Here is a 25,910-nt window from a genome sequence, read left to right as displayed (position 1 = left end):
CAGCCACAGCCTTGAGGGGGAGACAGAAAGCACAGGGACCAAGGGTGCGACAGAGAGATGGGGCTGGGGGTTCAAGTAACAGGCTAGACGCCACCAGGCAGGGCTGACCCAAGGGGGTGCGGACATCTGCGCAGGGCTTGTCACTTTGCCATCATCCCTAAACTCGTGCCCATCCATAAAGTCACCTGCAAACACAGAGGAAGCCAAGTTCAGGGCGACCACTGGGGTCAGAACTTCTTATCAGGCTCGGCCTCTGCACTCAGCCCGGCTGGCCACTTCCTCGAAGTTGCGGCCTTGTGGGCTGAAGAGGGGAGAAGGGGCCGGGAGGGTGGCGAGCTGTGGCGAGCAGAGGGGCTGGCATCTAGACCACAGAATGCCCTGTGGTTCCGGGTGCCCCCACCGTCCCCCCAAACCCATCCTGAGCTCCTCGGCCACCTCCCTCCTGCCCTCTCCATGTGGCTCCTTAGAAAGCAGGGTCAGTGGCACCAGCTGCTCAGCTCAGGGTCCTCCGTCTCGGGGCTTGGAGACGTGCGCGGCAGACAAGGAAGGGTTACAGGGCATTCCTGCACTGTGTCCCTCGGTTCCTCTTCTGCAGGGGACAGATCAAAATCTGAGCCAGACCATGGGTGGGGTCAGGCCGGGTTGAGTAGCAGAGGAGCAGGACACTCTGCCCCGGCACCGGCGGGCCCGCAGCCAGAAGCTCTCCCTCTCCAGGGCACGGCCGCTTTGGCGGAGGGGGCGGCAGGTGGTGCTGACTCAGGGGGGAAGCTGCTCTCATGCCCCCGCCCCGCCCCAGCTGAGTGGACCAACATGTCCCTCCTCCACTGCTCCTGCTCCTCCTCCTCCTCCCCCCGCCCCCACAGGACTGCGCCTCTCCCGGGCCACAGCACTAGGGAGTCCAGGGAGAAGGTGCTGTCCCCTGCCCCAGTTGGCACAGGCACGGACACTTCGTCACAAAGGGATCCACGAGGATCTTTATTTACAAGTGAACGGGGGTGGACTTCCCCTCAAGTGTTAGGAAAACATGTATCTACACACACGTACTGTGCATCCACACGGCGCCTCAGAGGAGCATCCCCACCTGGAGCAGGGGTGACCGCTGGGAACCGGGCTGCTCACACTCCAGGTACCAGCGAAGGGGACAGGGGATTACAAAAGAAGGGACCGGAAGCTGTCTCGGAGGTCAGAAGTCAGGAGCAGGGGAAACGTGGACACTGACGAAGGGCTCTTGCATCATGTGGATGTGAGCAACGATGTCTCATCTTTCCTCACTGCTCCCTTCATAGGCGCCGGGGACCGGGACCCTCCCTGGCCACCCCTCAGAGGGCAGCAATGGCCTTGGCAGCCACCTGGCGGCCCTGGGGCAGGCTGAGGTCCGTGATGGCCAGAACCACCTTGGGGCTGGACATGGCCGACACCTTCACTAGTTCTGACACCTGCCAGACAGACAGACAGACAGCTGCCCACTGGATGGCCCATGCAGGGTGTGTGGCAGGAGGCGGGAGGCCCCGTCCCCAGGGCACTCACGGTGGTGAAGGGCATGAACTGCAGGATGCTGCCGCGGCTGCCCTGCTCCAGGCAGTCCACACACTCCTCCATGAACCACTGCACGAACTGCGTGTGCGGGCCGGCCGTGCGCGAGCCCAGGATGGAGGAGATGAGCAGGAACAGGTTGGCTGTGCAGAGTGGGGGGAGCGAGAGGGATTCCATGACAGGGGTGAGAAGAGGTCAGGCTCTGGGGGAAGACGGGGCTGAAAAGGGAAAACGTGCTGAGAGTGCCCCAAAAATGGAGTGTGGAGGAGAGGAGGTGTGAGAGAATTAGGAAGAGGCGGGGAGCCGGGAGAGCCTGGGTGAGGGAGGAAGGGGTGGGGAGGTGCGGTACGGGAGCCCCTCCAGCTGAGCCTCTGGTGCAGCAGCAGGGAGGGACAGGGACTCACCCAGGACTCGGTTCAGAGGGTCCCTCATGTTGACCGTGTGGAGCTGGGAGGCCGAGAGGGAGCTGCTCATGGAGCGGTCGGCTGCAGGGCGGAGCAGAGGGAGCGCTGAGGACGCTGCCCGCTGCATCCTGTCCCCCACCCACGGGGTAACTGGTGCACGGAGGCCCAGGGAAGATCCTTAGATCAAGAGCACAGAGGGGGCCGGGCGCCGTGGCTCACACCTGTAATCTCGGCACTCTGGGAGGCCGAGGCAGGAGGATCGCTCGAGCCCAGAGTTTGAGGTTGCTGTGAGCTAGGCTGACGCCACGGCACTCTAGCCAGGGCAACAGAGCCGGAAGTACAAGGCGGCCCCGCTGGCCATGAGAAAGAGGAGCTGACACTTGGCCACCACCACCTGGACTAAGAGGCTTCACCTTCACAACAGCCCATTTTACAGATGAGGACACCAAGACGCACACTTGCTAAGTAGATAGCTAAGTCGCAGGGTTTATACGTGTCAGATTCAGCATCGCTCCTCTGCTTAAGCACGTGGTTTGTCCCCCAGTCCCTTAAAGGCTTCAGAGAAACTTATAGGCTCAGGAGAAATCTCTAAATGCCACAGAAGGAGCTCTTGGCAGAAGTCTGGTGGGAAGGAGGAAAGTGAGAAAGGAGCGACATCCAGGGAAGTCAGGGTGGGGAGGGGCACACTTCAGGCAGGAAGAGCGGGGGTAGCCCCAAGGCCCAGCCAGGGCCTCTCAGGGCACATCTGGGGTAAGGAAGGAAGGCCAGAGCTGGTGAGTCAATGGCACAGGCTGTACCCAAGGCAGTGAACTCACTTGGTGGCTTGTCAACCCCTTAACCCTGCGGGAAAGAAGGGGAGGGGCAGAGACGACCGTGAGCTGGGCTGGGACCTGGGCAGAGGAGAGGAGACGGCAATCTCTGTAGGAAACACAGTCCCCCCGACAGGGGACAGAACAGCACAAGCCTCCGCTACACCCTCTCTGACCAGCAAAGATGCCTGCTGGGCCCGGACAGAGCAGACCTGGGGGTGGGCTGCCAGGAGAGGAAGCAGCCTGCCCGCCCTGCCCACACTCACTGGGACTTGAAAGGACGTTGGTGTCATCCTCGTTGGAGCTCAGCAGTCGCATCAGCTTGGACGGCTGCGTGTCGTCCAAGGGGAAGAGGCTGATGTAATCCTGGAGGGCAGGAAAGTCACTGTCACGCACCCCTGAATCTCAAATTGCCAGTTATCGGGGGACAGGAGAGAGGACTGGAGCTCAGATTTGAGTGGGGAAGAGTCAACACCCCACAGCCCTCTGCGGGCCTGGAAGGCAGGGTCTCAGCCCCTCCGCCCACGCCGCCCACTCTGCCCACGGTCCTTTGCTGGGCAAAGAGCACCTTACAGGCCCCTCTCACCAAGCGCAGTCTGGGGGCCACACAGCCACCCCTCCAGACCCTGCCACAACTGTCCCCAGGGCAGGGACCGTGTCTGATTCTCCTCGCCTGGGGAGGTGCGTCTTACCAGTAAACTGCTGAATAAACACGTAAACCAGCGAACACGGGGGCCCTACCTCGATGTCCTCGCGGTGTCTCTTCTTCTGGCGGGTGGACGCCTGTCCCTTGTGGGAGGAGTAAGAGCTCAGGGCACACCACACAGCCAGCCTGGCGAAGGGTTCCAGGAAAAAGGGTACAATTAGAGGGGCCCCAAGGAGGTTTCTGTGTCCATACTGACCAGGCCCCTCCGACAGGGCTCCCCACAGCCAGGGGAGGGGTGCGGGCTCCAGGCTGGGGGCTTGGGGCTGTGGCGTGAGAGCAGAGCAGGCCCTGAGGAGAATCCTACTTGGCAAGCGCAGTGCCCGGTGGGTCCATGAGACTGTGCCACTTGGAGGAGTCGGTGAGCAGGCCAGGCAGGATGTGGCCCAGCAGGACCAGGGTGACTTGCGGCATGTCCAGGCAGAAGATGGAGTAGAGCAGCTCCACCGCACGCAGAGTGTGCTCCTTCCGTGTCTCCTTGAGCAGCTCCTGGGGACACAGGGGAGGGGGGCAGTTTAGGAGCTGGGGGCCCTGGACCTGGGGCTCTGACACCCCAGCGCCTTCAGCGTGGCTCTCTGGGAAGGCGCAGAGGGGCCCGGGTGCCGCGCCATCCCTCAGGCCGAATCCCAGCCTCTGGCCAGAGCTGCCCGAGGAGGCCACTCCAAGGCGAGGGCCCTGTCTTAGTGTAATTTTATTCCCAGGAGGCCGCCCAGCTCACTGCAGTCTCTCTAAGCCCAGCTGACCAGGCTGGGTGCTGGGAAGTCAGGGGACGGGACGGAGTTTGGACCGGTCAGGTATTTCCTCAGATGTCTACAGGTCTGAGGATACCTGCTCCCCAGCCCATGGGTCTGGCCCACACCCACCCCAGCCCCAGCACCTTAATCAGGTTGTTGCAGAACCAGTAGACGCCGCCCATGTGCAGCAGGGTGTCAAAGATGTGGATGGAGCGGCTGTCCACCCAGCCCTTCTCCAGCACCTTGGCAAAGATGTCCGTCAGCACCTCCTTGATGGGTCGCTTGGGGGGCAGCAAGTTCCAGTAGGGCATCGTGTCCACCCCCGTGGAGGGGAACTTGATCTGCGTGGCTGTCTGCTGTAGCACGTCAGCACACATGTGCTCCAGGATGGAGCTCATGATCACCACCCTGGGGGCGCGGAGAGGACCTGAGGTTCAGGCGCCGCAGTGGGGAGGGGAGGGGAGGAAAGTCCAGGCCAGACTCTCCCATGGGTTTGGGTTATGGAAAGATCCCTGGGGCATTAACCCCATTCTGTGCTGGGAGAGGAGACAACCCCCAGCAGACCTGGCCCCATGGCCCTGTTCCTGGCAGGGCTTTCTCTTGCTGGGCATATTAGTGGGGGCTTTCCTCCCCCAGGCCGTTCCAGTTCCAGCCACATAACTCATATTTTCTCTCTCTCTCACTCTCCAACTCTCCCCATCCCCCAGGCCTGGCCCAGCCAACAGGATGGCATAAATAAATACAATCGCTTCCCCCTGGGCGGAGAGCTTGGGGGGTCCCCGCCTAGCCTGGCCTCCTCCCAAAGTAAACTGTCACTTCCAGGAGAGGGAGGGCCCGAGGGCTGCCCCACAGGACTCTTCCCGGCCCTTGGTAGCTGGGCAAATAGAAATGTATGTCCAGGAATTTTCTCAAGGAAAGTCTTCAGCTGTGAAGGCAGACCGGGTCTGAGTGCTGACTGTTCCTGGAATGCTGGTGGTTCTGGAAAAGTCGCTATGACTTTTCCCACCTGCACAATGGAGCCAACTGTCCCACTGTCCCTCACCCAGATAGGACTCAGGGTCCTTAGATTGAATTATGTCAGAGCAAATGCTCCATCCTTTGGCTGGGGGTTGGGGATGAGGGAAGAAAGGAAAAAAGGAAGAGGCAGGGGCAAAATGGGAGGTGTGACTTTATAGATCCTTCCTAAACCTCACTTCAGCTAAATGTTTCTGCTTCTCCCTTGTAAGACATCTTCCACGGCGAGTCTGTGAGGCAACACTCAGAACTCACTGGCCGGCGAACACCCGTGTTCACAGCAGCACTAGTCACTACAGCCAGGAGGCGCAAGCAAGCCGAGTGTCCGTCCACAGACGAAGGACAAACAAAACGTGGTGTGTCCATACAACGGAGTGTTAGTAGGCCTCAAAAAGGAAAGAAATCCTGTCACCTGCCACATATGGTTGAACTCTGAAGACATTACACTCAGTGATATCAGTCGGTCATGACAAGGCAAATACCGAATGACTCCAGTTAAATGAGATCTCTAAAGTAGCCAAATTCATAGGGACAGAAAGTAAAATGGCAGTTGCCAGGGGCTGGAGGGAGGGAGAAATGGGAAGTTGCTTAATGGGTACAGAATTTCAGAGATTTAAGGAGAAAAAGTTCTGGAGATCTGTTGCACAACAACGTGAGTATATTTAACACTATTCAACAGTACATTTAAACATGGTTAAATGGTAAACTTTTTTTTTCTTTTTTTTTTAGAGATGGGATCTCAATATGTTGCCCAGGCTGGTCTTGAACTCCTGGCATCAAACGATCCTCCTGCCTCAGCCTCCCAGGAAGCTGGGACGATAGGTATAGCCACTGCTCCTGGCTCAAGATGGTAAATTTTATGTGTTTTTTTTTTAACCACAATTAAAAACAACTTATTGGTTGGACGAATGAACCAACACCACTGACCTCAACATAGCTGAAGTCACCAGGGAGGTCCTCCAAGCCTCAGAAGAACCAGGGCAGGAAACTGTCACAAGAGACAGCTGGGGGTAGAGGGACAGCCTGTAAAATCTACAGATGGGCTGACAGTTTCCTAGACAGTGACATGGCTTTGTGCTTTTGGTGAGCTAGTTCTCTAGAACTTGAGCTCTTGGAGGGTAGGAGTCAAAGCTGTTTGGGGTCTATATTTCTGGCACAGAGTAGATGCTGGGTTGTAAACACTCCTGGCACAGGGACACACACTAAATGTTTGCTGAGTCAGTTGAGTGAATACGTCAATAAGAAAGTGAGAGAGGAAGTGAGTGAGCAAGCAGTGCGTCTGGGGAAGGTGAGAAAAGAGAGGGGTATTGGTTACTAGAGGTGCTGACTTCTCACAACACACCTGCAGGGTTTGAGAAGGGAGCGGACAGGTTACTGACCTCTCATTGTAGAACTGAAGGGTGTTCTCACTACACAGCGGCCCTGCCAGCTGGCGGATCATCTGCAGTGACTTCTCACGCTCATCCAGCCCCAGCATCCGGACGTGGGCCACGAGCCAAGCCACAGCACACACTGCCAGACTGCATACCTTTCCCTTGATGTTATCAGTGATTTTCTGGGGGAGGGGGGAAAGGGTGACAGGCTACTATGGCCCCTTCCCTAGACATCACTTGCCCAGGCTCTGGGGCAGCTAAGTGCAGCAGGTGGAGTCCTAGGCCACACTCTACGCCTCTCTCTGCCACAAGTTTGATTTTCCCAGAGCTATCTGGGAGGGAAGGAGTGGCTGAGACTACAATTACAGGGAAGATCAATACCAAAGCGTGATCAATACCAAAGATTAGGGTCTTCTTGCTCTTACAAAAATAATCCACCAATGACTGGCTCTGGGTCTCAGGGAAGAGAGAAGGCTGCCAGAAAGGTGGGGTACCTGGATGGACTCGAAGGCCAGCACCCCATTCTCCCAGGCGTTGAGGATTTCCAAGATGGCAGCTGAAATGCTGAGGCAGGCTTCGTGCCACTTCATCTGCCTATGGGGTGTGGGATGGGCTTAGCGAGAGGGTCTCAGGGGCTGCACCACATGTGGCCTTCTGGATCCTTGAGTGTGGCCTTTTGACTGAATCCAAATTTTACAGAACAAATCCTTTTAATAAAGGAATCTGCTCTGCGAAGTTTGGATTCGGTCGAGGGGTCACACTTGGGGATCTGGAGGGCCACATGTGGCCGTGAGGATGCAGGTTCCCCACCCCTGGCTCGACCCTGCCCCCACCACCGCCCTTGGAGTGGGTGCCCAGGCCACTAACACCAGCTTCATCTCTGAGGAGTTGTTGAGCAGGGCCACCAGGGACTCCACTTTGGTGGAGTCTGGCCGGAAGCAGGGGTGGTCAGGGTTCAGGATCTTGCCCTCCTCGGGCATGCAGGTCTGCATCCAGGTCTCAAAAAAGGGCACCTCTGCTCCTGTGCGTGACTCGGACAAAATCACCTGGAAGGGGGTAGAGAGGCACCAGCTGAGTGGGGTGGGTGCGGCGCCTGCCAGAGCTGACCTGGGACCGTCCACACTTCAGTTTCCTGCCACACCGCTGCTCCCTCCCCAGCCTGAAGACCTGGGGCGAGCTGGTCTAAGGGAGGCGGATGGGGGCTATGCTGCCACCTAGTGGTCAGTGTGAGCGTGGCACCGGAGGATTCAAGACGTGACCAAAGGGGCATCTACTTAGACTTTGCCCAGGATGGGGGCCTGATTTCTGAGGCCAGCAGAACTAACTGGCTTGAGACTGATAGGAGACAGGGAGTTGAGGTGGTGGAGAGTTACTGGTTGCTTCCTTCCCCTCTGACCCGCCCACTTGGCACCCTAGTCCTGCCTGCTCTCGTCTCACCTCTGAACCGTAGGTCTGGGCCACGTAGCACAACATGAGGAAAGAGATGTCAAAGAGCAAGGCACGAACTGAGGCTGCTTTGGCTGTGGGAAGGACAGGAAGGCGTCAGCCTAGGGTAGGGGCCCAAAGCCCTCATCTGGGTAGGGGGGATCAGGACTTGCCTCCAGGAAGGTCAGGGACCAAGCGGCTCCTTCAAAGCTCTGAGGCTCAGAATCCTTTTCTTGAGTCTCATTTGAAACATCATCCCTTCCTTAGAATCAAAGGCACCTGGTGCCCTCCCTGCCCCCAACACCCAACCAAATCCCAGAGGGGGCCGGAGTGGGACAGACACAGGGATAGTTTTAGAAGAATCCTTTTCCAGCATTACCCTCTGTCGGGCTTCAGTCAGTCATGGCTCAGGGGAGGAAGGAAACAGCCTCCCCACCATGAGCAAAGGCTCCCTCCTCCCTCCCCTGTTCTCTCCCTCCACACCCACTCTCAGGGCCTACTGGGTCCGAGGATGCGCAGAGCTGACTTACGGTTGTCTTCGCTGCCATGGGTCGTGAACTCATTCAAACTGTGGAAGGAACGGAGACAGGCTGCATCAGCCAGGGCAAGAGCCGGGCAGGAGCTGGGTGCTGGGGTGCACATGCTCAGGGCTGGTCATTACAGTCTGAATGACAAGCTAGACTTGAAATGAACACCATTGCTACAGAAAAAAGAACTATTTCTAGCTATCGCTAAAAGATTTCCAAGGCTTAGAGAATGGCTCGCTGAATGGAACAATGTTCTGTATGTCAAATTCCGTCAACTAGCAAAGGTAACAGAATCTGAGTGCCCCCTGTGAATAACTGGGCATACTGGGAATTCCTGCATGCCTAATAGTCAATGCCACCTCACTCTACTAAACATCTTCGTTTCATCCTCAGCTGAAGAGAAAAGAGCACTTCGGGCCAAGAGAACTGGCCCTTCCTCTGAGCTCCCTATCTGGGATGCTTTCCTGGGCCTGCACATCTCCGGGCAAGACCCAGACCCACATGCCTCACTCCTCCCTTCGTACGGGGCCTCCCGCTGTGGTCAGGGATGGGCCTTCCTCACTTGATGAATTTCCGGGCGAATGATTTAAGCTTTCCCGTGGCGGCAGCAGCAGCCAGCAGCAAATCCAGACTCTTCCCAGACAGCATGTGGCCCAGGACCCCAAGCAGTCCCTCCGGGGACTTGGAGTGGTCTGCATCCATCGTCTGGGGACAGGACAGGAAATCAAGTCCTGAGGAACACTGAAGACACCCCCGAGATCCAGCCTAGCCACATTTTCTCTCTCCCACAGCTTGCAATTTAATCTTTAAATTTACATCTTTCTGACTGCAATCTGGAAAATCATTCCTAACACCTATCCTTGCCCCCTGACCCATCCCTCTCAACACTGGCACCACTGTGGGGTGGGCGAGGTCACGGCTGAGGGATTTTCTATTTTTCCACATGCGATGGCCTGGGTGCAAGTACCCAGCACAGGCCTGGTGTACGAGTGAAGCCCCCAAGTGTCAGTGTTCAGTGGTAGCTGCCCCCGCTTTCTCTACTTCCAAAGCAATTACATAGAAAGCCAAATGAGAGAGAGGTCTGTGGCCTCTGTTTATTTATCTGGAAGTAGAAGGAAAACTGTAAAGAGGAAAGAGAAGACCCTGGTGGCCCGGGAAGGGCACACTCACCTTGAGAATGTTTGTGACAGTGGGCTCCGCCCGGAGGATTAGGCCAGGGTTGGGCTGGATGTTGGCGTTTTCTCCTGATTTCAGCTGGGGTGCGTGCTCCCGGTCTAATGCGCTGAGGCCATAACCAGGAGGCCAAGAGAAGGGAAGAGGAACAGACAGAAGTTCTTGACACACTCCCTAGTCCAAGCCCAGAAGCAGAGGACAGAGACGGTGGGACGCATATCCTTGGGGCTGGGGTGAAGTTTACGAACATGTACTCAATACTGCAGTCCCTGCGATTGGGTCATGTCACTGTATCTATTTTGAAAGTTCATTTAAGATTAAAGGAAGATTTAGGATGTTTACTTTTATCACAGAAGTGGGCATGAGTTAAAAAGCAGCAAATAAGAGTGTAAAACTCTGGTCTGAAGAAATCAGTGTCTTCTTTCCCTCCTGTTTCCTGTACCCCTGGGCATGGGCCCAGTCACTTGCAACCCAAACTTTCGACAGGAGGAGAAAGGCAGCAGCAGCCATATCTGGACATGGGAGAGGGAGCTCGAGGGGGTCTTGGGGCAGCCCACATGCGCCCACACTTACCGCTTAGCCATGAGGTTGTTGACACTGGCTTCAGACAGAAGCCCCTGCTTGCTACATTCTTGGAGGAGGAAGTTTGCACAGTCACAGCTGTGAAGGGAAAGGATGCTGAGAGAATTGGGCACCTAGCTGGGATTTTGAGGGGTAGAAATAGCAGGTCCCCGCCCAGGGTCCTCCCTCCTTTAGGATGAAGAAACTTTGGAGGGCCTCAGGGAAGGCAGAGGGGCTCTGGGTACTCAGCACCTATGGGCTGCTGCTTCCTGCCTCTGCCAAGGGGTGTAAACAAGGAGACAGAGTCTCCCGAGGCGTCTCTGGCACAAAAGAGCAGGGGAAGGGCCCAGAACACCTTCCATAGAGCGTGGTGAGCAGGGGAGCCGTACTTGCAGTGCTGGTCAGCTTTGTCCAACAAGGGTGTGAGCTTCAGCAGGAACTCAAAAGCACAGTTGACATCCTCAGTGAAGTCCTACAAAGAGTCAGAAACTTCCACCTGGTTTTGAGGTCCTCCACTCCTCCCACAGTCTGCAATGCAGGCTCGCGAGGACACCCGGCTGGATACAAGAGCTTGCAAGCCGGCCGGGCGTGCCCACCACTGGCTCCCCAGTGGCTGGATGGAGAGAAGCAGGAGGCATCCCCGCTCCCTGCACAGCCACCCTGGCCTTGATAATCTCAAGGACCTTGCCTGCTGGAGCAATTGGCCTAAGCTGGCCGGTGGCGTGTCTGGAGCCCGGGTGCGTGTGCGTGGACACACATGCTTCCAGCCTTCTCCCGGGCACAAGAATGCTTTACTGCCCAGCTAGGGCCTCACTGACCTTCCCCTTGCCCTCACTTCTCTGGGGCAGAAATATCTTCACCTGTTCCCATGGCCCCATCTCAATTCTTCAACTCACCCTGTCCCCGTGAGAGTACTTCTTCAACTTCACCAAAACCTGTGGAATCTAGTGGGAGGGGTAGGGGAAAAACAGGAGGATCGATTTCTTTTCTCTTTCACCTACCACGGAAAGCATCCTCCCCGCCCCTCCTCTGGGCAGAGACACAGGAACACCCTGCCCCGGCAGTGAAAGCACTCCCAGAGCTACATCAGAAAACCAAGAGGTGCCCAAGCACCTGATGCCCTCGGCCTGCAGGACACAGGGACCTCTCATCTCTGCTGGCTTGACAAAGAAATGCCTTGAGCAGAAATAGAACCCTAGTTTCAAGGAGGACCGAGGGCCCCCTTCCCTGGCTGCCGTCACTGTCCTGCCTCGATCTGGCTGATGACTGAGCCAAACCGCACCGCTGTGGTAAGAAACAAGAGTCCTGCCAAGTGGGCTAAATATAGCCCTGGGACTTCACAGAAAATAATCGATGGGAACTGTGCTGGGATACCTGGCAGGCTGGGCACCGGGCCAGCAGGGAGGGACACAAGGCAAAGGTCCAGGGTGTCACTGCTTGTCCTCACTTTCCTCACTTTTCCCCACTCTCGGCTGGGCTCTCTGTGGCTGCCACGTCCCTAGGTACCTTGAGGAAGGTGAAAGCTGTCCACTTGAGCTCCTCCGTCCCCTCGGGAGACTCGATGATCCCCACGAAGCAAGCTTTCCAGATCTCCAGGACAAAGAGCGGGGTGGGGATGTGCTGTGGGAAGACGCGCGGGTGAGGCACGAGAAGCTGCCCACACCTCTTCCCCTCTCCGCTGCAGAGCACGGTCGCCACCCAGATCCAGTCCTGAGAACCAGGGACATGAGGCCACATGGCAGAAGTGTGATCGACTGGCCTCTGCTTTTCACCAAGGAGCAGAAGAAACCCAGAAGAATCCTCCCTCCTGCCCCCAAAGGCCAGCCCATCTTGGGGAAAGGGGACCCCGGCCCCTCCCACCTGCATGCGCTTCACCATCATCAGCTGTTCCACCAGGGGCTGCGTCTCGCCTGTCAGGTTCATGGTACCCTCGAGCAGGACCAGCGCGTGGACGGTGGGGAAGCCAGTCTTGTGCAGCTGCTCCGAGTGCACAGACAGCATTGTGGGGATGCTGAGGGGACACACATGGGGGACAGTGTTGGGGGGCGAAGGGGAGAGTGGAGGGGCCGGGGCCCGGTGCCATGCCTTCCCCCATGCCCCAGGGCACTCCCTCTCTCTCCCATCACCAGCACAGCCCAGGGAGCCACACCTCCTAATGAGGCTGCCACAATGCTCAGCCTGGCTCCGGAGCTGGGGGTCGCTGAGGTTGGCCAGGATCTCCCCAAGCTTCAAGAGAGAGTGCTCCATGGCAGTCCAGGAGGCTGGCGGGGAAAAGGAAACACAGAAACATGATGGGAAACAGAGGAGGCACAGCCTGGCCCCAAACTCCTCGACTCTGGCACCCCGTTAGGCCCATGAAACCACGCAGGGAGGCTTCCCCTGAGGATGACACAGAGGCAAGGGCCTGAGGGCAGCATGCACTGCTTCCAGAAGGGGAGTGAGCACCAAGGGCTAGAGCCCCTAGAAACCATGTCCAAAGGCCCAGGGGATGCACCCAGCTGACTTTAGTGACTAGGTATGGCATGACACAGGCAGTGGAAGAGAGAGGCAGAGGAAGTGAGAGTCCAGTGGCCGGAACAAGGAAGGCCCTTCAGGAGTGGGCCAATCTGAAAGGCCAGCCTTGCAGAGGCTGTCACTGTCCTCTAGTTGAGCTGGGTCCCTACATGGCCTCCCCGTTCTCACCCGCTCCCTTGACTGGACGCTATGCTCATGGCCCTCCCCTTCTGAATGCCTCTCCTACACCCTCTCCAGCCCCCATCATGCTTCAAGTCTCTGCTCGAGCCCAGGTTCCTTTAACAACCCACCCAGCTGCTCTGAACCATTGATCTTTCCCTCCTCGATCCTACACTCATGGTCTAGACTGCATCAGTTAGCACTTAATTATAAGCCAAATATCCTCGTTACAATTCCAGAGGGTGAAATGATGACTAATGACACCAACTAGCCCATTAAACTCCATGGAGCACAGGGGGGGAAAAAGACCTGAGATCCATTAAAATTAAGCATTCATCCACTTTTCAGCCTATAAACATTTATCGAGTGCCCAAGATAGGTAAGAAACTGTCAACATAGTCCATTTCTACATAATGATTATCTTTCTGGACTGTTCACAGGCAATAAAACGTATTTACAGAAGTAATAAATACACTAATCCTGTAACAAGCTCTCCGACCAGGTCCTGAAGACTTAAGTGAAATCCATTCTAGTGTTCTCGTTACTGGAGAACGAGAGATCCTTAGCTGGTCCCAAGCCACCCTGGCTCCAGCAAGACTGTGGCCTTAGGACCCCGTTGCCTGAAATGCCAGAGTCTTCCCTCCCACCAGGTGATCTGTCTGTTCTCAGGCTCTGGAAGGTTCCAATACTTAATATCTGAACTTGAGTCAAGAGGTGTATGGCACAACGGGCCCAACAGCAGACAGGCACCGTGTTTAAGGGACATTTTAGGGAACACTCAGATATGAGAATCGTCTGCTTCCAGACGGTAAGTAACATGGAGACAAACACCAGAACAGACGGTGTGCTTGTCTTGCCCTCTAATTTTTTCTGCGTATATGACATACTAGCCTGGCTCCCCACTAGCATGTATGCTTGTTGAGGGCAGGGACCCTGCCACATGCTCCTTTAGTAGCCCCCCTCCCCCCGCCCCCAGCACCTGGCACAGTGCTGGGCATACAATAATGCTCAGTAAATACCTGTTGGTTGATTGGCTCGGGTGCCACCCTGCCCAAGTCCCTGGGATGTGTGCAATGCTTATGGGGAGAAAAAAAAGGAAGTGGGATGGTTTCAGATCCTCCTGGAAAGAAGTGGGATGGCATCCTGCCTCTCCCCTCTCAATTAAAGGACCAACCATGGGAGCAGCGGCAGGTGGGGCTCAGGGGAATCAGGGGACATACAGGCCTCTTCTAGCTTGGCGATGTGCAGCAGGGCCCGGTTCTTGGTGCTGCTGAGGGTCTTCTCCAGCCGCTGCAGGCACATGGCAAGCTGCTTCTCCCCTGCGGCTGGGGCGCCGGCCTCCAGCCCCTCCCGGAGCCGCTCTGCAGAGGCTGCCGTGCAGCGCAGCAGCCAGTGGAGGGCGCTGAGAAGGGCTCGGCACAGCCCGATGCACTCCTCTGCTTTGCCGTGGCAGCTATAGGGAAAGGATGTAAAATTTGTCTCTGCTCCAAAGGCTGAAATCCGACCCACGCTGATGTTCCCCAGAGTGTCTGGCACTCTCCTCCCAGGGAACAGAAGCCAGCAAAGTCCTGGGGAAGACACCTAGGCCCTTCGGCTTCCACTGGACAAGATTTCAAATGAGCTACTCCAAACAGAGAAGAGGCTTTCTGTCCTAAGGGAGTAAGTAGAAAAGGATGGGGATGACTGGGTGTGGATGGGGGGAGACGTGGGGAGAATAAATGTAGGAACCCACAGGCGACTCAGTCTGTGTGCCAGAAGCTTCTCCTTTGTACTAAGCTAACACTGGAACACTGTGAGCCCCTCACCCATGCCCTTACCTCAGACGGTCACAAAACATGTCCATGATATCCAGCAAAGCCTGAATACACAGGTCCCGGGAAAAGTCATCAAACTGTGGAAAGAACAGTGGAGATGCTACAGGATGCTCCAGTCAACCCCTGGGTCGCGCACAAAAGTGTGGTATTCATCGCTCCTGCCCTCTTTCCTCCAACCTCAGGACTCAGACTCAGCATCCTTTCAACACTAGAAATTGGTGCCTAAGGGCCAGCCCCCACTTCCCAGGAACGCCCACTCCCCACCCCCACCCAGGCCCGGAAGGCCAGCAATGCCAGCCAGAGGCATCAAGTGCTGCCTGTCCAGCCACAGAGGTCACACGAGCAGGGCAGCCGTGGAGTGGGGCCTTGTCTGGCACGCCCCATCTAGCTTGTGAGTGGCTGTGGTCATACCTTACTAATAGCTGTGAGGACAGAAGAGTAGGACACCATCTGGAGGGAAGGAAGAAAGGCGACATTCAGATGACTAGTCACCCACAGTTGAGAAGAACAAACACTGACGCTTAAAGTTGCTGTAGCTCTCCTGAAACCTCAACCTCTTCAATAGGCCTTCCTCAACCCACTAAGAGAGGTGGTGAAACTGTGCATTCTGAAAAAATTTGACCTTAAAATAAATTTCTGTTAGTAAAATCTATTCATCCCCATAATAAGATTAGAGATCTAGTTCAAAAGAAATAACTTGTTCTGAATGGAATTAAACCCTATAGACACTCTTCTAAGTTGTTATATTTTTAAAAAATAATTATAGTATGCTGATAAAATAGGAATAATATCATAGAAAGTAGTTATGATGGCATTCTCAAAATCAGTGGCAAAGTACGCCAAAATAAAAAAGCAGAACACAATCACAGAAATGATCAAGACAATCACCATCCTCAAAGGTTGTCTCTGCGCAAGTAGAAACCTTCAAAGATTTAAGAAGAAAGCTAAGTCAGACAAGCAGGGTGGCTCATGCCTATAATCCTAGCACTTTGGGAGGCCAAGGTGGGAGGATCACTTGAAGCCAGGAGTTTGAGGTCAGTCTGGGCAACACAGCAAGACTCCATCTCTACTAAACATTAAAAAATTAGCTGGGTGTGGTGGCGTGAGCCTGTAGTCCCAGCTACTTGGGTGGCTGAAGCAGGAGGATCGCTTGAGCCCAGAAGTTCCAGGCTGCAGTGAGCTAAGATTGTGCCACGTGCCACTACACTCCAGCCTGGGTAACAGAGCAAGACTCTGTCTCTAAAAAGAAAGAAAGAAAGAAGAAAGCTAAGTCAGCCTCAATCACCTGAGAATGGTACTTTTTCCTTCTATGCATAATTTCCCTATCACCTGCATGCACTGCTCTCTGTTCAGACATCTTTAACTAATAATCTTGGATGAACAGGCACAAAACACAGAAAGGGCTTAAATATAATCAGTGTTCAAAAGCACCATACTGTGAAGCCAGAGCTAATGTCTGACAGTGATCAGAAAGTTGGGAGCCTGCCTGGGTAGGATGACCATAAAGTTCCAGGCGAGTGTTTGTTTATTCATAACTGATGTCCCCATAGCAAGCTCTTGGCAAAGAACTGAACCTTGTTGGATACCAACCTGTAGGGGGAGCAGGATGTTCCCACTGACCCTAAACTACAAGGAGAGAAACCCCCCAATTCTGTATGTTCAGAGGGATATCATTAGTCAAAATGAATTTATGGTCTTCAAAGTATAAATTCTGTTCAGTAAATTTTTGCTAACAGTATCAATAAAGCATGGCTACTCCACAGACCTAAAAATACTTTCCACGTGTTGAACACAGCAGGATCTGACCTATTCCAGTCTTAATAATTCTGTCACTATAGAAGCTCTGAACCATCACGAGCTCCAAGGCTGGAGACCCTCTGTGTGGCCCACCACACCTGTGGCCAGCCCCACCTGAGCCTGCCACTGCTCTCTAATCCTCTCCGCTGCTCTTCCTCATATCCAACACCCCCAACCACGCTTAAGTGCCCTCTACACGCACAGCACCAGACCAAAGAGCCTCTTGACTCTGAAGGAAGAATAAATTACTAATTTTGCACAGCACTTGACAGGTCGTGAAGGTCTTTCTATCCATTTATCTCTCCCTGTTATTTTAGCCTCTTTCTCCTTCTTGCCTTTCCCATCAGTGTTTACACATCTTGAGATTCTTCTATTTTTAAAAGAGCTTCCTACAGACCCCACACTTCCATTTAACCACCACCCTCTCTCTGCTGCTCTTCAACCCACTCCAATCACTTCGGTCCTGACCACCCCGGGAATCTGCTCATTAAGGTCATCAACAAACTCTTGATGTTACACCCAGTGGATGCTTCTTGCTTCTGATCTTACCTGACTTCCCAGCAGCCTCTGACCCCATAAAACACTCCCTCATTCTTCACTCCTCTCTTCCTTTGACTTTTCTTGGTACCACACTCTCTTGCTTTTCTTCTCTCTGGCCCCTTCTTTTCAGACTCCTATGAGGAATTCTCTTCCTATGTGCGTTCCTTAAATATCATTGGTTCCTCAGGAAATTGGCTGGAGTCACTTTTTTTTTTTTTTTGGAATGACTTCTTTACTCACACTTCACACTCTCTCTGGGCAAGATCTCCATGCCCACAGCTTTGATTACCACCTGTGGCTGATGACTTCTAAACTAGTCGCTCCAGTCTCAACTTCTCCTTCTGAGCTCCAGACAATACGTTCAACTGTCTACTGAGTAGCCTCTGATAGTCCATACAGGCACCTTAAATCTAATAAGGCCAAAATCAAATATGCCATCCCCGCCCACATCCCAACTCTAACGAAAGTCCTATCTGCTTCTGCTGTCTGCTCATGAGCTATCGGCCGTGTCCAAACCAGAAACCCAAGCATTATCCTTCATCTCTTTCCCTCCCTCACTCCCCTCATCTGGCTAATCACCAAATCGTTTCAAGGCCATTTCCTAAATTGTTCTTGAATTCATCTCCCCGCCCGCTACTTCCCAATTTTATGCTAATGTCATCTCTCACCTGAATTACTGCAGTGGCCCAAATCAGTAGTTAGAAAAACTACAGCTCACAAGCCAAATCTGGCTCGGCACCTTTTTTGTTTATAACGTTTTATTAGAACAGAGCCATGCCCATTTATTTAGAGATTGCCTATATCTGCTTTCCAGCTATAATGACAGAATAGCAGTGAGAGAGACCATACAGCCTTCGAAGCCAAAAATATTTACTATCTGGTCCTTTAAAGAAAATGGCCGGGCAAGGTGGCTCACGCCTGTAATCCTAGCACTCTGGGAGGCCGAGTTGGGAGGATCGCTTAAGCTCAGGAGTTCGAGACCAGCCTGAGCAAGAGTGAGACCCCGTCTCTACTGAAAATAGAAAAAAAAATTAGCCAGTCAACTAAAAATAGAAAAAAAAAAAAAATTAGCTGGGCGTGGTAACGAGCACCTGTAGTCCTAGCTACTTGGCAGGCTGAATGAAGAAGGATTGCTTGAGCCCAGGAGTTTGAGGTTGCTGTGAGCTAGGCTGACGCCACGGCACTCTAGCCTAGGCAACACAGTGAGACTCTGTCTAAAAAAAAAACAGTAAAACATTACAAACAACCTAAATTACAGTACATATGGAACATTATGCAGCAGTTAAGAAGATTAAGGTAAATCAATATGTGCTAACATAGAAAGCAGACATAATGCCAAGAGGAAAAAGGAAGTATTAAGAATTATGTATCTCAGGCCGGGCGCAGTGGCTCACGCCTGTAATCCTAGCTCTCCGGGAGGCCGAAGCAGGCGGATTGTTTGAGCTCAGGAGTTCAAAACCAGCCTGAGCAAGAGCGACCCCGTCTCTACTAAAAATAGAAAGAAATTAATCGGACAACTAAAAATATATAGAAAAAATTAGCCGGGCATGGTGGCGCATGCCTGTAGTCCCAGCTACTCGGGAGGTTGAGGCAGTAGGATCGCTTGAGCCCAGGAGTTTGAGGTTGCTGTGAGCTAGGCTGACGCCACGGCACTCACTCTAGCCCAGGCAAGAGAGTGAGACTCTGTCTCAAAAAAAAAAAAAAAAAGAATTATGTATCAACTCAAAAATACCATTCAGAAATTTAAAAAATGAACTACTGACATACACAACATAGATCAATCTCAAAAGCATTTATGTTAAACAAAAGAAGACAGTATACAGAGTACATACTATATGATTGCATTTCTATGAAATCCGAATAAAGGCAATAATTGGTAATAGAAATCATTTAGTGGTTACAGGAGAGGGAGGTGGGACAGAAAGGGACAAAAGGGAACTTTCTAGGAGAATAGAAATGTTCTCTATCTTATTTTGGATGTTGTTGACATGAGAAGATACAATTGCTAAAACTAACTGAATTGATCTTAAGATTTGTGTATTTTATTCATATATATATATATATATATATATATATATATAAGTAAATTCTATCACACTGTTTTTCTACTTAAAACCCTTTAAATGATTACTTGTCAAGATAAAGTCCAAACTCCTTAACATCACCCACAGGTCCTTTATGACCTTACCTCTCTCTCTCTAAACCACTCTCCTTGAAGTGCTAGTCTAGCAGTTCTCAAGGTACAGTCCAAGGACTCCTGGGGATCTCCAAGACCTTTTCAGGGGATCTAGGAGGTCAAAACTATCTTTAAAATACTACTAAGGTATTATTTACCTTTTCACTCTAATTTTCTCCCAATTGTACAGTGGAGTGTCCCAGAAGGTCCATGATGTGTGATGATGTTATATAATTAAATATGTCAACAATCGGAATAGCTGTATAACTTATAGATATTTTCCAAATAACCAAAATTCATGGATAGGTAAAAGATCTATTCAAAGTGCAAGAAAGATCAATGGATTTTAATGTAACCGAGTATTTTAGTGTAGTATTTAGTGTAGAATTTTAGTGTAGTATCAAAGAAAAATACCCCCAGTTTTCTGAAAAACTTAGTAAAAATACTTTTCCATTTTCAAACTAAACATCTGATTTGTGAGGCCAGATTTTCCTCATATACTTAAGCAAAACAGCCTGTTGCAACGATGGAATGCAGAAACAGATGTGAGAATTCAGCTGTCTTCTGTTAAGATAGACATTAAAAGAGATTTGCAAAAATGTAAAACAATGCCATTTTCCTCACTAATATTTTTGCTCTGGAAAATATGGTTATTTTTCATTAAAATGTTATTTATATTAACATGTAATGGGTTATTTTTTGTTACTTTTAAGTTTACTAATGAATATTTTTTTAAATTTGTTTTAATTTTTAAGATGGTAAATATAGATACACATAACACACACAAACAAAAGCTCAGAGTCTCAATAATTTTTAAGAGCATAATGGGGTCGTGAGAGCAAAACTGCTACTCTAGCCATACCAAATTATTTTTGCTTCCTAAACAACATCATGTGATTTTGCCTCCCAGACTTCGCATATGCTTTTTCTCTGCTTTGCACACTCTCCTTGCCTGGCTGGCACACAACCTGCCTGGCTAACTCTTCCTCAATATTCAGGTCTAGATTTAAACATTACTTCCTCCAGAAAACCTTCCCTGATTGTTCAGACAGGAGGGGTGCCCCTCCCCTGTACTCCCATGGTACAGATGGTCCCCAACTGAGTCAACTTACTGCTTTTCGCTTTTTCAGTACAGCGGTCAATAAATTACATGAGATACTCAACACTTAGTTATAAAATAGGCTTTGTGTTAGGTGATTTTTCCTAACTGTACATTAGTGTAAGAGATTTTGAGCATGTTTAAGGTAGGCTAGGCTAAGCTACGATGTTTGGTAGGTTAGGTGTATTAAATGCATTTTCGACTTAACAATATTTTCAACTCATGATGGGTTTATCAGGATGTAACCCCATCATAAGTCAAGGAGCATCTGTACTCTGTCCTAGCCTTCATCATAAACCCATTCTGTGACACACTGCTTATTTATATGTCTGCATTACTCACTAAATTCTTTATGTACTGGGATCAGGTCTTGTTCACAGTTATGTCCACAGGACCTAGCACTATCTGGCACATATAACCATTAATGAATATTTCTTCATTGACAAAATAAGTGAATGTAATATTCATCACAACAAAAGAAGTATTATTTTTACAGGAAGACTGAAACTCAGAAAAATGGCCAGTTCAAACAAATTCATCTACAAAGTGTAAGTTGACAATTGCACTCCAAGTCTTTTACTTCCAAAACCCTTACTCCTTGAGAGCGGTGGGGAGGGGCGCTTTACCTGGGAACTAATGGCATACTTCAGGTAGGACAGGATGAGAGGATTGGGGGAAGGTCCAATCATGGCCTGCTCCAGTAGTGCATCTGCATGGGGAATGACAAGTAAGAATGTGATTACGACCTTTCTGGGTTTATCCCTTATCCCTCCCATCTTTCTATCCCACTTCATTTGAGACCTGCCAGATTGAGAATGTCCCAGGTGGCTCCTTTGGGAAAAAATTTCTTCATGTTGATTGCCCATTGGTAGTCACTCCATCGCTCCTTCCAGGCTTGCAAAATGGCTTGCTTCAGGTTCACCACCTTCATGACTTTACTCTGAGGAGGTGCGGCCGGTGGCAGCCAGCTGCCTTGAGGTGGGAGAAATGGAGCCAGAGAAGAGATGAAGTTCTGAGGAAAAGAACAAGGGAATGCAGAGTTAAACAGAATGGAGAAGATGCGGAAAGATTTAAGCAAGGCACAGGAACGAGAAAGAAAAAGGTGGAATGAGGCAAGGTAGAGATCCTGTCAGGCTCTTCGCTCCTGAACCATCCTTCCTTGAACTGGGGCACTAAGAAGATGGTATCAAAGGGGGCTACTACGAAGACTAAAGAGGGCAGCAAGGAGTTAAGCCAGTTCCGGTTGTCTAATTACGCCCTTAACTCTGGCTGAGTCCCTTAGGCACTAGCACCCCAAGTCCAGATTTTTTTTTTCCATTTCCTCCACCTTCCCTAACCTTGTAACTATAATTCCCTATTTCCTTTTTATTCGCTACCTCCCCAAATTTAAGCCTACCGGACAATCTAGTTCTAGAGCGTAGGCATCGCCATTTTGGGACTTATCAAGGAGTTCATTTTCTATTGGCTGGGAGTAACAAACAGGAACCAATAGAAATGCAGCAAGGAAAGCCACGGTGTCTTCTGGGAATTGTAGTTCTCTGGCCTGGGATCATATTTGTCCGCGCTGGAGAGGAAGCTAAAGGACAAATCTAGACGGTCCGCATAGTTTCTGTCTTTTAAGGGAGGACTTCCAGGAGCTGGGGCACCACAGAGACTGAGGAGCTGGGGGAGCGCGAAAAGCTGCTTGCAACCAGGCACCGCCCAATGACGTCACTTTCGACCGGGCTTCATCATATTCGGACACCCTTTCCTTACCCTCTAGTTAGTAGGTGCGGAAAGGGTGTGGCGTTCAGCAATAGGTACTTTCTCTTTCCTGGCCTTTTTTTGTTCTCCTAAATCCCTGGGATTACCAGAGTTCTCATTTCCACACCTGTATTCCAAAAGCGACACTGAGGTGCAGTTAGTTGCACATACATCACCACTTCCAAATCTGACGGTCCTCCCACAATCTCCTGGCCTTGCATACTGCTTGTATACGGGGGAAGTAAGGAGGAAACTGGGATTAAGGTTATCAAAAGCAAGAGAACTCTGAGAAACTGTCATAGCCTAGATGGGTAAGGAGACGTGATGACTAAAGGTAATGTGGTATTCTGAATAGGATCCTGGAACGAAAAAAGAACATTAAGGCCGGGCGCGGTGGCTCACGCCTGTAATCCTAGCACTCTGGGAGGCCGAGGCGGGCGGATCGTTTGAGCTCAGGAGTTCGAGACCAGCCTGAGCAAGAGCGAGACCCCGTCTCTACTAAAAATAGAAAGAAATTAATCGGACAACTAAAAATATATAGAAAAAATTAGCCGGGCATGGTGGCGCATGCCTGTAGTCCCAGCTACTCGGGAGGCTGAGGCAGAAAGATTGCTTGAGCCCAGGAGTGTGAGGTTGCTGTGAGCTAGGCTGACGCCACGGCACTCACTCTAGCCCGGGCAAAAGAGTGAGACTCTGTCTCAAAAAAAAAAAAAAGAACATTAGGTAAAAACTAGGGAAATGTGAATTAAACATGGAGTTTAGTTAATAATAATGTATCAGGCCTGGCACGGTGGCTCGCTCCTGTAATCCTAGCACTTCTGGAGGCCAAGGCTGGAGGACTGCTTGAGGCTAGGAGTTGGAAACCAGCCTGGGCAACAAAGTGAGACCCTGTCTTTAAAAATAATAATAATGTATCAATATTGGTTCATTAATTGTTACAAATGTACCATATTAATATTAAGATGTTAACGAAAGGGGAAATTGGGTGCAGGGTATGTGAGGACCTGCTACTACCTTCAAATTTTTTCCTGTAAATGTAAAACTTTTTTTAAAAGATTATTTTTTTTTAAATCTTGCTTATCCCAAAGAACCATATATAAATTATTATGCCAAGGACTTGGGGCATTAGCCTTTCTTTCCCCCAGTGAGAAGCCCAAAAGCAAACGTTACCCACCTCTAACTCCAAAGTCTTAGCCTCCCTAACACAGCCCTGACCCCTGCCCTGTTCTATGGACTGGTTGTCCCTAACATTTACAGTCTGTGATAGGAATAAATTACTTGGGGAGCTGAGGTGGGAGGATCACTTGAACCCAGTAGTTCTAAACTAGCCTGGACAACATAGCAAGATCCCATATCTAAAAAAGAAAACAAAAATTTTTTTTAAAAAAAGTAAATATGGGCTGGGCATGGTGGCTCACACCTGTAATCCTAGCACTTCAGGAGGCCAAGGCAGGAGGATTGCTTAAGGCCAGGAGTTTGAGACCAGCCTGAGCAAGAGCAAGACCCTGTCACTCTTAGAAATAGAAAAATTAGCCAGGTGTGATGGTGTGTGCCCGTAGTCCCAGTTACTCGAGAGGCTTAGGTAGGAGGATCGCTTGAGCCCGGGAGTTTGAGGTTGCAGTGAGCTATGATGACAGCATTGCAACTCTAGCCTGGGCAACAGAGCAAGAGACCCTGTCTCAAAAAAAAAAAAAAGTAAATATGGAGGCCCCCACAGCCAGTGTCCAGCCCCTAATCTCATACCATAAGGAGCCTGATATCCCAGTTCACAAGTTCAAGTTCCATCCATATTCCCCAACAACTATCTTTTGGCTACCCTTTGAATGGCAAAATCAGTTCTCAGGAGGACAAATCTGGGAGAGCAGCCCACTAAGGCTCTGGAAGCAAACTTGTGGCCATTTGGGCAAGGAATAAATGGTGGGTTTCTGGAGCATGGTCTAAACAGGGAGTCAAGGACTCCTGTTCCAAAGGGGAGAGTGTGGCTGGAAGAGGGCCAGGTGACATCCCTCTGAGGCTGGTACAGCCTATGGCCTTTCTCCTCCCCATACACCCACCCACATTGCCCTCCATTCTGCTCCCTTTATACCTGCCCAACTGACACCACTGGGGAATAGTGTTTATACAAACCGGCTGCCAAATAGGTGTAGCCAAAGCCTCCAAAGCAGGAGGGAGGGAGAAACCAGACTCCTCACACTTAACCTCTAGACTCCCCCCAGCCATACCCCGTGACATTTGAGACCGTCACAAACTGCTTCTCTTCAGCCTCTTACCTATCTGGCTTCCCTTTTTTTCCCAGGTCCCTCACCTTCCCTTTTTTTTTTTTTTTTGAGACAGAGTCTGGCTCTGTTGCCCTGGCTAGAGTGCCGTGGCATCAGCCTAGCTCACAGCAACCTCAGACTCCTGGGCTCAAGCGATCCTTCTGCCTCAGCCTCCTGAGTAGCTGAGACTACAGGCACATGCCACCATGCCTGGCTAATTTTTTCTATATATTTTTAGTTGTCAAGCTAATTTCTTTCTATTTTTTTAGTAGAGACGGGGTCTCGCTCTTGCTCAGGCTGGTCTCAAACTCCTGAGCTCAAGTGATCCTCCTAACTCAGCCTCCCAGAGTGCTAGGATTACAGGCAGGTGTGAGCCACCACACCCGACCCCTCACTTTCCCTTTGTCTGCTCCCCACCTCTCATTCTACTCCTGTTACAGCAGCCTAAGGCCCACACCTGGAGTCATTCCTGGATCCTGCAGCTCCTTCCCCATCCCTCATGGCCCACACTGGCTCTCTTGGAAAGAAACTGTCAACTTTGACAGAGTTGGTGGGTGTTGAGTCCAGTCCACACGGGAGTGGGGAATATTTGGACCCTGAGAATGGTGATATTCTAAGCTCAAACCATCCCTTCTGGCAGAAAGCCTGGCAGATTTCTAGGGAGGTGCCTGAGCCTCCCCAATTCACAGTGACAGGGAGGCGGCTTTTGTAGTTAGGCCATCTGCCTTTCCATTCCCCCCACCTCCCACTAGCAGTCCTTTCTCTAGGCTTGGCAGGGTTTCCCTAAGTACTGGCCTCCTATGTACAAGGACTCCCTTAGCTCTGGGCAAGGGCCATTTTTAATTTCTCTACTTTGACCTTCCCACCTCTCTAATCTGTAAATATCAGAGATAACCTTTCCCTACACTGCCTCTTCCTGCCACACCACAGTACCTTCCTAGGGATCCCCTTGAGCTCTCTGGCTCACCTACCTCAAGGATGGGGCTCCACGATATCCTCCAGGGGTGAAAGAAGAAATGCTGGCGTCCCCTTTGGGTGTAGAGAAAATGGCCCCTACTCCCTCTCAGAGCCCCCTTCTACCTGCCCCACTTTTTTCTGCTATCCATTTCCTCTCCCTCAGCACTGGCGAAGCTGAGCTCCCCCCTCTGCCCTCCTAGCCCTGCGCCCCAACCTCTCCAACTTGTTGGCTGCTCTGGCTGGGAAAGAGGGACAGGGGAAACCCAGCCAGGCAGAGTGACATGGCAACATCTGGAGTAGTGGCAGAACAGCAGCCAGGCCAGAGTGGGGTAACAGGCTGTGAGGAACAGGGTTTGGGGTACCCCAGGGGAAGTGGACATTCCCTATCTAGGCTAGAAAAGAGTATAAGGAAAAGTGGCAAGAGTCCAGACCCAAAAACCCAGAAACACTGAAATCGCTGGTAAGCACACAAGGCACAGAGAGTTTCAGCTTCCCTTCTCTCCATAGGGAAACTGAGTCATTCCCCTCCCCTGAGGGGAACATTTTCCTTGGAAGCTTGCCTGGGTCCCCCACTATGGGCAGCAGGTGGATGGGAAA

At 51.5% G+C, this 25,910-nt stretch overlaps 1 protein-coding gene across 4 annotated transcripts; it reads right to left on the bottom strand.

The window, feature by feature from the left end:
• Positions 1-947: 947 nt before the first annotated feature.
• Positions 948-21,796, bottom strand: MED24 (mediator complex subunit 24). 4 transcript variants are annotated; one of them, XM_012661451.1, is made up of 27 exons: positions 21,752-21,796; positions 21,157-21,367; positions 20,982-21,064; positions 15,155-15,193; positions 14,747-14,820; positions 14,150-14,382; positions 13,949-14,005; positions 12,406-12,517; positions 12,117-12,267; positions 11,763-11,876; positions 11,153-11,200; positions 10,646-10,728; positions 10,269-10,355; positions 9,693-9,804; positions 9,085-9,263; positions 8,526-8,563; positions 8,008-8,090; positions 7,438-7,616; positions 7,065-7,164; positions 6,577-6,752; positions 4,327-4,591; positions 3,757-3,938; positions 3,488-3,578; positions 3,013-3,112; positions 1,938-2,018; positions 1,528-1,676; positions 948-1,436 (listed from the first exon to the last, which is right to left on the bottom strand). In XM_012661451.1, the coding sequence occupies exons 2-27, from the start codon at positions 21,284-21,286 to the stop codon at positions 1,320-1,322; spliced, it is 3,063 nt and encodes a 1,020-aa protein (XP_012516905.1). In that variant the 5' UTR covers positions 21,287-21,367; positions 21,752-21,796; the 3' UTR covers positions 948-1,319. The 4 variants fall into 4 exon arrangements, with proteins under 4 accessions (XP_012516905.1, XP_012516913.1, XP_012516921.1 ...); XM_012661459.1 differs by having other exon boundaries at positions 9,085-9,227; XM_012661467.1 differs by lacking the exon at positions 13,949-14,005.
• Between the last annotated feature and the right edge of the window lie 4,114 nt (positions 21,797-25,910).

This window comes from Propithecus coquereli, unplaced genomic scaffold (genome assembly GCF_000956105.1).
Source record: "Propithecus coquereli isolate 6110/MARCELLA unplaced genomic scaffold, Pcoq_1.0 Scaffold119, whole genome shotgun sequence".
NCBI lineage: Eukaryota > Metazoa > Chordata > Mammalia > Primates > Indriidae > Propithecus > Propithecus coquereli.
This window is presented reverse-complemented; position numbering and strand designations above follow the sequence as displayed.